A 12,875-nucleotide genomic window follows, 5' to 3' on the forward strand; every position below is an offset into this window, starting at 1 on the left:
GAAATGGATCAGCTTCTTGGAAAGTGCCAGAGGGAAACCCTTAGAGCAGTTGATGGCCTTTGTGTAGTGGTTAGTACTACAGCAAAGAATCTCAGTCTAAGGATGTCGTTGACAAGTACTTCAGATGCAAGAAATGAGCAAATAAAAAACTAGGCTCTCAGAAAAAGGGAAAACCAATTACATTCCTGCTATCATTCAGGTCTTGAAAAGGCTCTGTGATAAAGGATTGGTCTCCAGGGTGGCGCTATTGGGAGGTGATGGAACCTTTAGGTGGTGGAGCCTTGAGGGAGGTCCTCAGGTCACTGGGGATGTGACACTGAAGGGTATTGGACCCCAGCCTCTTCCTCTCTCCTTTTGCTTCCTGGCTCACGAGGTGAGCAGTCACCCTCCTGCCTTTGCCGCTTGAGTGCTGGGATTACAGGAGTACACCACTGGAAAAGGAGTGAGGTCCCAGGCATTCAGGTGTTTAAACAGAAGTTGAAGACCCCTTGAAAGGGCCATTGTAGAGATGACTCCAGCCTCGGTGGGAGGTTGGACTAAATGACCTCACAGAGGTCTCTAATCTGGACCCTTTGTCATAGGTGGTGAAGTGGATGCACATCAGGGCAAGAATTTGAACCAGACCTCCTGCTCTGAAGCAAACCAGGCCCTTGGCGGTCAAACCTCCATGCCAGCCAGGCTAGTTGAGAAGTTTCTGGAAAGCTACCACATCAAAGTGCCTAGGCCAGCACAAGGTGTGGATTCCAAAGGCTGGAGATCCCCAGTCTCCACTGGACAGAGGGCACCGAGGGAAACACAGAAGGTCCAAGGCCAAAGCCTGTGTCCCTTATACTCCTGGCTGACAGCTCACACCACAGTAATCACCACCGACAGCACCTTCCATTTATCCAGACGTGGACACACTGTCCACGTTTTCATCCTTCCTCTCCTTCCTCCTCCTTCTCTCCTTCCTCTTTCCTCTGTTTCTACATTCCTACCTTGTTGGCGAGTCTAGTACAAAGCAAATGTCATGTCCTGAGGCAGGGGTAGGGCCAGGAGTAAAGGAATTCTGGGTCTCTAAAAAGGGAAGGAGGTCACTTAGCCACTTACCACATTGATGAACACCATGGTGGCTGGTCTCATTCTTGAGGAGACAGGAATAGAGATGAGCCGACCTAGGGTGATGAAGCCCCAGAAAAGGCTGGGGAGGTAACCGGCCATCTTGTGTCCAACAGACAGCGGCTTCTCCACTGCATAGCTGTACACAAAGGCAGAATAAGCCCCCTGTGGAGAGAGCAGGCCTGGCTGAGCACACCTGTGCCCAGGCTGGGGCAGGAGTAGGGAGGTGCTGAGGACTGACTGGCCCTGAGGCTCAGCTGGGGATGGCCTGGAAGCCAAGACCACACAGCACACTTGGACATGAGCTGAGGACAGAACCTGAGGTGTCACCTGATTACGGATTGCATCTGCAGAGACAGAAGGGTCTCCAAGAGGGGGTCCCCATAGGGTATGGGAAGACAGGACAAAAGGAAAGGTGTGCACAAGAATCTCATTTTATAGGTGAGAGAGAAGAGAGAAGGGACTTGCCAAGGTCACCCTGGAAGTTGGAAGTCAACCAGGTGTGTCTCAAGAACTTTCCACCAGGTTATCTGAGAGCTTTTTCTTTCTTGGGAGGGGCGGTACTGCGGTTTGAACTCAGGGCCTCGTGCTTGCTGGGCAGCTGCTCTATCATTTGAGCCATAACCCAGCCCTTTTTTGCTTTAGCTATTTTTCAGATACGGTCTCAAGTTTTTGCCCTAGCTGGCCTCAGACTGTGATCCTAGGCTCCCTAGTAGCTGGGATCACAGGCAGGTACCACCATGTCCAGCTTACTGTTTGAGATGGGAGCTTGATAACTGTTTGCCCAGGCTGGCCTCAAACCGTGATCCTCCTGATCTCAGCCTCCTGAGTAGCTGGGATTACAGATGTGAACCATTGCCCTGGCTCATCTGAGATTTTTAGGGATTTCCTCTCTGGAGCATCCATCTTATAGCAACCAGTCAATCAATCAGCCACTCAAGACTGTCCTAATCTAATCCTAAAAGATTTCTGGAAAAAGGCACTAAATAGCGTAACAGAAGTCACAAGTGAAAGGACCAGTGAGCCTGACCCCCTACCTGTTTATGACACCTAATCGGTAAAAAAAAAAACCACACAGACTGCTGTCTAGAATTAACAAAAATACAAAACAACCAACCAGGACAGGGCCCATGGTTCCAGTGGGCTGTGAGCGGCTTGGGACCATCTTTCAAGGGACTTTTGCTCACGTTAAGCCTGCTGTTCTGCAGGTGAAGTTCTAGGAACCTCAGTGCTCTTCTTTTGCTGGCCCAGGCTTGACTGTCAAGGGGGAGGTCCCCCAATAGGGCACACTCTTGGGTACAAGCTCACCGTCATCCCATCTGTCATGAATAGGACCAGGGCGGCTGTGATGTGGATGGCAAAGAAAGAACAAGGGGCTCCCCGGAAGTTCTTCCTCTGGCAGCAGCTGAACAGGTCCTCATGCCCTGGAAGGAGGCACAGCAAGAGCAGGGCTGAGTCTCAACTTCTGCTCCCTTCCCTCTACACACCCAGGGGAAGTGGTGGCAGTCAGAAGAGCCCTGACAGAGCCATGGGGCCACTTACTGCCTCCACCTTCTCTAGCTTTCAGCTACCTGTTAATAGCAGCCCATGTACTTTTCCCAGTCCTGGTGCAACCAAAACTCAGAGAGACCAAGTAACTCCCTCAAGGTAACACAGACAGGGCTGGGGAGGTTGGACCCAGAAGTCTGCCTTCCTTATTCTCTTGGCCAGATGGCTCCATCTCCTACCTCACCTGCCTCACAAGGAAGCCTGGAGTGTGAAATTTTATAAGACCCCTCACCTGGGTATGGCTGAAACTTTGGGGGCAGTGAGGTGTCTTCCTTCTCAGGAGGCCGGGTCTCCAGGGCAAGCTCATCTGCAGGCAGGAGAAGGGGCCTCCTCTGAGGACAGGTCAGCAGCCGCTCCTTGGACAGCAGAAACAACACGGCCAGGGGCACTGGAAGCTGAGGGCGGCATAGACTCAGGATGGCCCTGCCACATCAGGCACAGTCCTGGGAGAAGACAGCTCTTTCCAAGGGCCCTACCTCACCAAAACGCCAGCCCAGCCCATGAGCCAGGTACAGCAACCCCAGGCTGGGTATAATGATTGCACGGCCCAACCCTGGCCACACCCATTTCCCTGAGAAGACAGAACTCACACTGGGCCTCTGCAGGCCCAGGAAAGGTGCCCGGAGTAGCTGGTTTCTAGCACCCTTATCCCTGTCCATGTTGCTGCATGGGCTCACACTCCTTTGCACTGTAGATCACACGGGTTTGCTTTCATCTATCACAGCTCTATAAAAAGTGCTGGGGGGATTGCTATCTCCCTTTTCCAAAAGGAGAAACTGAGGCTCAAAGTTTGCACTTAGTCAGATCTCGTTAGAACGCAAAGAGACCCAAGAGGTCAACTACAGACCCAGGCAGCAGAGTCCCAATCACACAGCTGACTTGGGCAGAGTGAAACTGGAACCTGGCATCCGGATTCTGCCCAGCACTGTCTCTACCTCAGGGGCTGCTGGGGTGAGGCTGTGTCCTAGGAGGGTACAGGGCTCTGTCTGGGGCTTTGCGTGGGTATGAACAATACATCCACATGCCAACCTCATTCTCTGCTTTCTACTTAGTCCTTAAGTTTCACTTGAGCTCCCCAGAGCAATGGGAAATGTCTCCTGCTTCTGAGGTTGCCTGGAGAAGCTGATCCTGCCTCCCTCAGGTGCCCGTGCCTGCGTCTAACCACCCTCGCTGACAGGAAGCTCTTTGTCAGGTCTAACTACTGCCCTTCCTGCTGTGGCTTCAGCCCTGCTCCTCTGTTTAGGAAGGAGAGGAAGCCTGTGTACGGCAGAAGGTTCCCACAGGTAGGCACGCACAGCCAGTTAATGACCAGGCAAGATGTAAGATGAACAGACAGCCCACCCACCCTGGCCTGGTGCTGCTCTGGGGAAACCCTTGCCCCCAGACAGGCTGGCTCATACCAGCCTGAAGACAAAATCCACCCTACCCCATGTTGACACCACCCTATGGTGACCTTGAGAGACTTTCTACACACACCAAAGTAACTCAAGGTCAGAGCTGGATATGATGCTGGGCACCTGTAGTCCCAGCTACTGGAGAGGCTGAGGCAAGAGGATCGTTTGAGCCCAGGAGGTCGAGACCATCCTGGGCAACACAATGAGCTCTCATCTCCAAAAAAATAATAACGACAGCAAAAAAAAAAAAAAAAAAAGTCAAGGTCAGACAGCCCCTGGTAGCTGTAAAGCTACAAACGAGGCTGAGACACAGCCTTTGCCCTCAGGGAATCCTAGCCTGATGGAGGGAGACACAGCCCTTCCTCCAGTTGCTGGGGAAACAGGAAAACCACACACAGGGACCTGCAGTGGCAGAACACCTGGGAGAAGGCCAAGGGGAAACAGCTGTGCACCAGGCATGGTCACTCAGGTGGGGCTTTCCAGGGAGGTAGGTGGTAGGAAAGGCTTCATGGTAGATTGGCTGGCGTTGCTGGCAGAAACGCGCCCAGTTTTTATAGGAATCCCATTCAGAGATGCCAGCGCCACCTTGAAAACCAGCTAATGTCGTTTGTGTGAGTGTAAGCAAGCCTTGAATGTGCATGGCCGCATTCCCTTCTGTGGTCCACTGTTCATTTTCACACAAACCACACAAGCCAATGGGAAAAGCCCGGAAATCCTGTGCAAACAAAGTCGCTCCAGTTAGCACCTCATGGGGCAAGCGAGAAGAGACCCTGGGCCTAAGGAATGTCTTTGGGCTTCCAGTTGGCAGTCCCAGCCTTGATGTTGCATGGGCAGTGCCCCTTCCCTCTGCAGGTCCCCCTTGGAAGACCTAGTCTGAAGGCTGCATTGTTCCAAAACAATGGATGCACATGGGCAGAAAAGGGAAGGAGCAGAAGGAGAGGGGCACATTGCTGGGAATCCCCAGAAGGTTCTGGCCCAGGGAAGAAAGCGTTAAAAGGAGCAGTGACTAGGTATGATAGAAGACCCCGACATCTACCATGTCGCAGAAGATTTGAAAGTTGACCCTGCTTTTAGCTCATCACCTACCTTCTTTGAGATTCATAAATGAAAATAGTCACAACTAAGGGACCTTAAAGATGATGCCTGGAAGGTCAGTTCTCCCCCCATCACTTTTTTTTTTTTTTTTTTGCAGTACTGGGGCTTGAACTCAGGGCCTACACCTTGAGCTACTCCACCAGCCCTTTTTTGTGACTTCTTTTTTTTTTTTTTACCTCCAGCACTGTATTTTTTAAAAAGCCCACATATAAGTAGTAGGACTAATAGCTGTTCAAAGCTTGACACTTTACAGAGCCCCTCAACTTGTGTCACTTTACCACTGCCCTTTGATTTAGCTTTTGTAGCTATTCCCACATGCAGACTGGGAAGGAAAGAATTAAGGAGATGACTATTTTGGACTCATCAGCTCATGTGCTGCCTGAGTTTCGTTCCAGATGTGTTTTGTACAGAAATTACTCACTATTGACATTAAAACATTTTTTTGGTGGGACTGGGGTTTGAACTCAGGACCTCACACTTGCTGGTCAGGCACTCTATCACTTGAGTCACTCCACTAGCCCCTTTTTGTAATGGGTTTTCTTCGAGATAGGGTCTTGTGAACTACTTGCCCGGGCTGGCTTCGAACCGTGAGCCTCCTGATCTCTGCCTTATGAGAAACTAGGATTACAGACCTGAGCACCAGTGCCTGGTTCTCCCTCCCTCTTGCCTCCTGGCCACACCTTGGCCCCAGCACATTTCTTGGAATCTGAAGACTCTGCATTTGGAGCAGTAAGTTCTGGAAAGTGTGTGCTGTCCCCTAGCTCCCCACCCAGCACACCCCAGTGACACTTACATTGATGAGGGCCATGATCCAGAAGGCATAGGACACGTGGTTCTCAGGCCCATCCTTTGGGGGCAGCCCAGGGATCGTCTGGTTGGCCCAAGGCTGAGCTCCTATGTGGTGCTGGCCCAGGACTTGGGAGGCATGGAATGGGTGGCTTCTGGAGGTGGCATTGACCGTGCTATTGGCAGGAAAGCAATTGGCCTCTGACAGAAAGGGGTCGGCGATCAGGGGGCTCAGCAGAGCACCAAAGCCCACAAAGAAATGGAGCACCTGTGGGGTGGGGGTGGGTATGGCTCAGTCTTTTGGCCCAGGAAGCAGCGGCCTGAACTTCCACCCAGGGAGTTCTACCTCTTCTTGACCCCAGTTTATGCCCCAGCAAGGAGTCCCCTGCCTGGTCCCAGAGAGAGAAGGAAGAAAGTCAGGAAGCAGGAGAGGTGAGGAAGGTGAGGAGAATCTGGGATAACTGTGGTGACAGTGGACATCCTTTCCTTCTTTCCCTCCTTTTCTCCTTTCCTCCCTCTCTCCCCCCTCTCTCTCCCTCTCTCTTCTTCCCCCAATCTTAACTCCAATTAAGACTGTTGTGTCCACTGTGCATCCCACAGAGGAGGGCTGGACAGGATCCCTCCAGGTGACTAAGAGGAGAAGGAAAAAAAAAATTGGAAAGAGAAGGAAGGAGGGAAGGAGACAGGAGAGCAGACAGCAAGCCCTCCAGTCACACCACTTTTCCAGTTTATAAAGAATTTTCCATGAACAATATTGTAATACATAACATCTGTGAAGGGAGAGGTTATAAAGCTACGTATTGACAGATGTTGAAAAATGGGGGGGTGGGAGAGAAGGGGTAAGGCAGAGCAATGGAAGGGGTTGAACTGACCAAAGTAAAGTATACTCACAGTGGGGATACATGGAGAAACCACTTTGAACAAGACAGGACTGTAAAATAGGTACGGTGTGTGTTTGGAGGGTATTTGTGGGTGGGGGAGGGTGAACAAAGGAGATTAAGGTGAGGGAATATGGTTGATGGACTTCATATACAAAATAGAACAAAGAAACCTCTTGCAAGTGGTCCAAGTGGGGTGGGAGGGGATTGAGGGCGAGAGCCAGTGGGGATGATCTAACTAATGTACAGTGTAAGCCTATTTGGAATTGTCACAATGAATCCTCCCTGTACAACAAATATATCCTAACTTTTAAAAAAATTAAGAAACAAACAAACACAAAAACTTTCTCTCCTTAGCTCTGTGGTTCCTAGGACAGCCCTGCAAGGCAGGCCAGGGATCATTACCCCACTTTGGGTAAGAGGAAACTCGAGCCTAGGTATTAAGTTTCAGCTCGTGTGGCCTGGCTGGTAAGTGGTCTCTCTGCGTTGAATCAACACCCCTGGCAGGGGGACAGAGGCTAGGGCAGGACTTGGGAGGGAGCGATATGACCCAGGGAACCCCCTACCCTGCTCACCACTCAGGCCCATGCTGGCTGCGCTCACCTGGAGGAAGAAGGCTGAGTCCTTCTGGTATATCCTCACCAGCTGCATGTTGGCCACCGTGTCGATGCAGCCCATAGCCAGGCCAGCCAGCGCCATGACCGAGGCTAACACCTTCACATCTCGGCAGAAGGGGATGACGACAAACACCAGGGAGATGACCAGGGTAGAGGTGAAGAGTGCCCATAATGACTGGGCCAGGCTGGGGTGGGGGTGGGCTGCAGTCAGTGGAGGGTCCTAGAACCTTCTAATGAGACTCCCCCTCCTTGTCCTCCACTGGCTGGCAGCCTTGGAAGCCCAGACTTCCCTCCAGCTCTGGTAGGAAGGGAAGGGAGCTAGCCGCTCATTAGCTGTGGGTTGTGGGCAAGTTGTTGAATATGGTGGTCTCCTCAGGGAGCAATCCCGACCTCACAGATACCGTAGAAGCCCAGCTACTCCTTTATGGTGTTTAAACCTTAAATTGTTCGCTTGAAACAATCCTATGCAAAAATATTCTCCATCCTGCTTGGGGAAGCTGCTTTGAGCATCTGGCGGGAACAGTGTCAGATGCCCGCATCTGGAGTGGGTCCCAGGATGGAACCTGAACCTGGAGGCGCCCAGGGTGAGGTGAACTGCGTGTGCCCTCAGCATAGGAACGGGCAAGGGGTCATTCTACAACAAAAAGCACAGGGCTGAGCCATGATAGCCCAGAGATGTGGGTAATGTGGTGACCCCCGCTAGCAAACAGAGGTCAGGGGCTCTGTGCCTGACGAATGTCTGGAAGGGACGACAGGAGGCCCTGAGGCCAGCTCTACTAGGACAAGTCCGAATGGTTCCTGGGTTTAGACATCAGGAGAGCCCACAACAGACGTGGAGGGGCTGTATCCATGAGAGAGTGAGTGAATGAAGCATCCAAGGCTCTGTCAAGGTCTTTCAAGGACAATCTGCCCAAAAACCTGACACTCAGAATTGTATTTTCTGGGACCTGTCTGAAAGGCTAACTGGGGTGGTGGAGGGGTTGTGGAGAGGAGCTTGGGCAGCAAGAAGGTTCTAGAGGTTGAAGGTTCTGGAACTTTCTCAGATTAGGAGCAGCTGGAGAGGTGGAGTGGGGGGTGCAAGAACACCTCTCTGAGTTTCTAAGACACTGAAGAGAAGAGGGAGGCCTCTAGCAGCCCAGAGGCTGGGTCTTTCACCAGAGCTGCCTCTGACCCCCTTGGCTCTTGGCTATCTCATGTGGTCTCATGTCTGATTAAATCCTTTATCAGAAGAGCTCTGCTGATAGCAGCAGTTCGTTATTTTGTTATTTTCTCATTTTCTTTTCTCATTTCCAGGCTGATCTGTCAGGAAGATTACTGTTCATGACCCCTGCCTGTTCCCAGCTCAGTGCTTAGTGGGGGGAGACCTACTTCAAGGCCTGCATTAAGGAGGAAACGAGGGAAGCAAAGTTGTGATGTGGAAGAGCTGTTCGGGTCCCTCCCTACTCCTCCAGCTCTCCCTGGGGACCCTACTCTGATGCTCCCCAGCTCTGACAGCTGGACTGTGCTCTGCCACCAGCCCCTTGTCACTCACTGTGCTTCCAGGTGCTTCTGCTTCCTACACTGGGGTCACATCTCACTTGCCTCCTTGGTAGCCAGAACAGGGGGAATGCTGATACACACTTCTCATAATTATTTTCCCTCTCCTCTCCTCTCCTTTCCTCTCTCTCTCTCTCTCTCCCTCCCTCCTCCACCCCACCCCCTTCCTCCTTTCCCTACATAAGATGCACTAAGCAGCCTTCTTGGTGACTCATCTTCAAAGATAACAAGAAGCTTCAAGCATCCCCCACTGACCGACAGTACATGTTCACCACTTCATAGAAGGTCAAGTGCAAATACTCTCTTGAAGAATCAACACATTCTTATTCTTTCCTTAAAAAACCTGGGTGAGGGCTGGGGGGCATGGGTGTGACTCAGTGGTAGAGTCATGCTTGGCGTGCAGGAGGCCCTGGGTTCCACCTCCAGCACCATAAAAATTAATAACTAAATAAACCCGAGTGAAAGTGGTTTGGTACAGCAGTCAGTCATATAGCAAAGTCCTGAGGGGATGGGAACTGGGGTCAGTAAATGGAGATAGGAAGGAACTGGGGGGAGGGGAGGGAAGGAAACAATGGATAATGACTAGCCTGACGGTTTACATGGGAGGCACTGCCATTTGTTTACAGTGTCTGCTTGGTACACATGGTAATGCTGTGAAGGAGACTTCCCACTGGTGCCTGTTTGACTCATGAGGAAACTCAGACAAGGAAGAACTAAGAAAGTAGCCTGGACCAGCCCATGTCTTCTGACTCTGCGTTCCTTGTGCCACGTTGCTTCTCCATGGAGGAGTGTGTGTGTGTATACACCTGTGCACGTGTGTAAAGGGTTGGTGTTGGGCTACAGATCAGCCAGGCTGAAGGGGGCAGGGGTGTTAGCAGGAGCCAGATTCTGCAGAGGCTTGAATGACAGGACTATGAAGCATTGTAGAACAGCCATGATCTTTAGAACATGTGCCTGCTGGTGTTAGCGCAGCTCCAGCTGTCTGCCACTGGAGCATGGGCTCTATTGGACCCTTCCCAAAGTGGAACCTAGGCCTGGTGCCATGTGTGACCCTGAGAACATGTTCAGGCCAGGCTCAAAGACTGCTAGTAAAATGCGACAGTGCCTAAGGGAGCCTGACCTGCTACCCACCCAGGGTGGCCCGTGGAAAGGGACTGGAGACTGTTAGGAGACTGCTGTGGGAGCTTTAACTAGATTATCTGATGGGGGTAGCAGAGACAGAAAGGTAAAGAATAACATTGGAGGGCTGTGATGTTGCCCAGTGGTCAGCACTGGCCTAGCAAGGCCTAGTTCAATCTCCAGCACCACATTTAATAATAAATAATGTGGGAAATCTTGCCAGGAACACTGTTGGAACAGTACGGTGGGAGACTGAGAAGGGCAGGAACTGAGGGAGGATGGCAGCTACCTTGGGCTTCCCTGCCCAGGCCTCTCCTCTGCTTTTCACCTTGTCATACTTGAGAAGGTGCCCACATTTTTTTTTTTTTGCCCTAGACCCAGTAACAGGAGAAAGCAAGCCTGGGAAATCCCTTCCCTATGCCTCCCACCAGGCGCTGAGCTATGACGAGCTTGCTGACTACATCTGGGCAGGGAGCACTGAGCACATATTCGTCCTGGGTTCTTGGGGGCTGGAGGTGGGGAGACCTGTTCCCAGCAAAGGGGACATTTGATTTGCACCATAGAAAATCTTGTTTTGGGATCCCAGGCTGCCCACCCTTCCAAGTTGCTTCAGCAAGGCTGTTGCCTGGGCATTCCAAAAATCAGCTTGAACAAATGTCCTCAGAATGATATGTTGTTACCAAGAAAGAAGTCCCAGATATATCCCAGAGCCAGACTGAAACAGGTGTATTGCCTGTTTGAAATGGCTCGGTCAATGGCCCTTTCCAGAAATGCGGGTAACTGAAAATTATGGATTGAAAACGTCAAAAGACTTGGCATCAAGGATGTACTGGGATGTACAACCAGAAGACTGGATCCTAGGCCCACTTCTCTCACTTCCCAGTGGTGTGGATTGGAGCAAGTCACTTACACTTATCTCCTCTGAGCCTCTGTTTCCTCTGCTAGCTGTCTTTCCCAAGGCAGTCCCTCCCCAGTTCTCAACTCTCCCGGCTGGTCCTGGGCTTCCCCAAAGGCAATTCTGGGCCCAGAGTACAGAGCTCAGCAGAAAGGGGCCAGAGACCAGTGCCAACCAATGACTTTCCCTCAGTCCTACTACAATGTGTGGTGCACACCTTCTGGAGTGACCCTGGGAGGCTGGACCAGGATCTACAGGAGAAGGACACGCTACTGCCCCTTGTTCTCCCATGCCCCCCAAAACACAGTTCCCAGCTAGAGAGGCAGCAAAGACCTCAGAGACTTACTCATAGGAAGAGAATAGCGCAGCTCTAAGCCAGGACCCTGGGGTCTAGACTCTCAATCCAGACAAAGGCCAACAGTGTACCATTGACCTTCCCTGTCCTGGCTCTGGGTTCAGATGTTCCTTGCGACCAATTAGAAGAGGAATCACTTTCCCCTCAAGGCCTAGGAAACCTATGTTAGGATGCCAGAAAAATGGCCAAGTTACTTTTTTTTTTGCAGTATTGGGGTTTGAACTCAGGGCCTCAAGCTGTCAGGCGTTCTACCACTTGAGCCACTCTGCCAATCCCCAAGTTACTTATTAATGGCTTACAAGGAAGGTGCAAATGGGGGCGGAGAGAGGCAGGAGCCAGGGTCCTCCCTCCCCACAACCCGCCCGTGGCTCTGTTGGAATTCCATGCTGGGCCACCTTAGTTGTGTGACCTTGACCAGCCCCTGGTGATCTGTCTTACCCAGATGCACACGTGATCTCCTTAACTTGATCCTGCCTTGGGCCTCTGCCCTTGTCCTCTGGTTGCAGTAAAAAGAGGAAGGACTTCAGGGCTCCAAACAGGGAACGGGCCTGAGCAGGAAGATACTGGTACAGGGACCCCATTCCTGCTCTCCACTTCGAGGTGGGGAAGAACACTGCCGAGATCCAGCCCCATGCCACCTGGAGTGGGTACAGGGTCTGGTAGCACTGACATTCTCCTCACAGATCAGGAGCTCCCTCACCACAGCAGGGATATCCAGGAGCCCTTCTTTCTCTCTCTTCCCTGCCCAACTGGACAACTCCCTCCTTGGAGGACCAGGGGAGTGGGGCAGAGAGCAGAAGAGAGAAGTCATTGGTGGAGGCAGCCCCAAGCCCCTCTCCACCCCAAAGGGGCAGGTGGCCTCTGAGTGAATGTCATGGGTTCTGGAAATGGGGAACTAGGATGGGTTAGGTAGGCTCTCTGGAGAGCTAGGGTAGGTTTGCAATCCTGTCCAAGCCAGGCTGATGGGGAAGAGGTGGAGATAGGAGGTGCCCTCTAACTGACACCTCCAGCCTCTGTGCACTTACACCTAAGCTTGTTCAGAGCCCTGCGTTAGGGCTGGGATGGAGGATCCAGAGGGAGGGGCAGACTAGCCTGTCTTTGGGACATACCTACCATGGCAGGACTGCCCAGTGAGGCTGTACCCTGTCTGTGCATAACAATAGCCCTATGGCCCAGTGAGTGCTGGGCACACAGGAAATGTACCTTAGACCTGGGCTGAACCTGCAGGCTGTCGGACTAGAACACCTCTCCTCTGATTCTCCCATGCCTGGCTCTCTTCTGTCACTCAGGAGCCAGCTCTAACATTACCTCCCCAGACAGGCCTTCCCTGATCACCTATGTAAAGTAGCTCCAACCTCAACTCTACCATTCTCCATCCCTGTTCTACTTCATTTCCTTCCTTGAACCATCTAAAATTCCCCTCCAGAACATAAGCTCCAGGAGAGCAGGGACCTTGTCTGGAGGATTTTCCCTGAAACAAGGTACGGCTCCAGAGATACTTGTTGAATGAGTAAATTAATGGGGCATGAGGTTTTTTTAATTTAAAAGTTGATA

General features: G+C 51.8%; 1 protein-coding gene across 3 annotated transcripts in view; it reads right to left on the minus strand.

Annotated features, from left to right (window-relative positions):
* Mfsd4a (major facilitator superfamily domain containing 4A) overlaps positions 1-12,875 on the minus strand; it is a 30,521-nt gene that overhangs the window by 13,003 nt on the left and 4,643 nt on the right. For 2 of the 3 annotated variants that reach the window (XM_020177403.2, XM_074048502.1), the window contains 5 exons: positions 7,403-7,601; positions 5,929-6,189; positions 2,879-3,041; positions 2,407-2,522; positions 1,090-1,263 (listed from right to left, as the gene is read on the minus strand). In XM_020177403.2, the coding sequence (XP_020032992.2) occupies positions 1,090-1,263; positions 2,407-2,522; positions 2,879-3,041; positions 5,929-6,189; positions 7,403-7,601 (913 nt within the window). The remainder of the gene's footprint in view (positions 1-1,089; positions 1,264-2,406; positions 2,523-2,878; positions 3,042-5,928; positions 6,190-7,402; positions 7,602-12,875) is intronic. The other variant, XM_074048501.1, reaches the window with a different exon arrangement.

This window comes from Castor canadensis, chromosome 11 (assembly GCF_047511655.1).
Source record: "Castor canadensis chromosome 11, mCasCan1.hap1v2, whole genome shotgun sequence".
Lineage (NCBI taxonomy): Eukaryota > Metazoa > Chordata > Mammalia > Rodentia > Castoridae > Castor > Castor canadensis.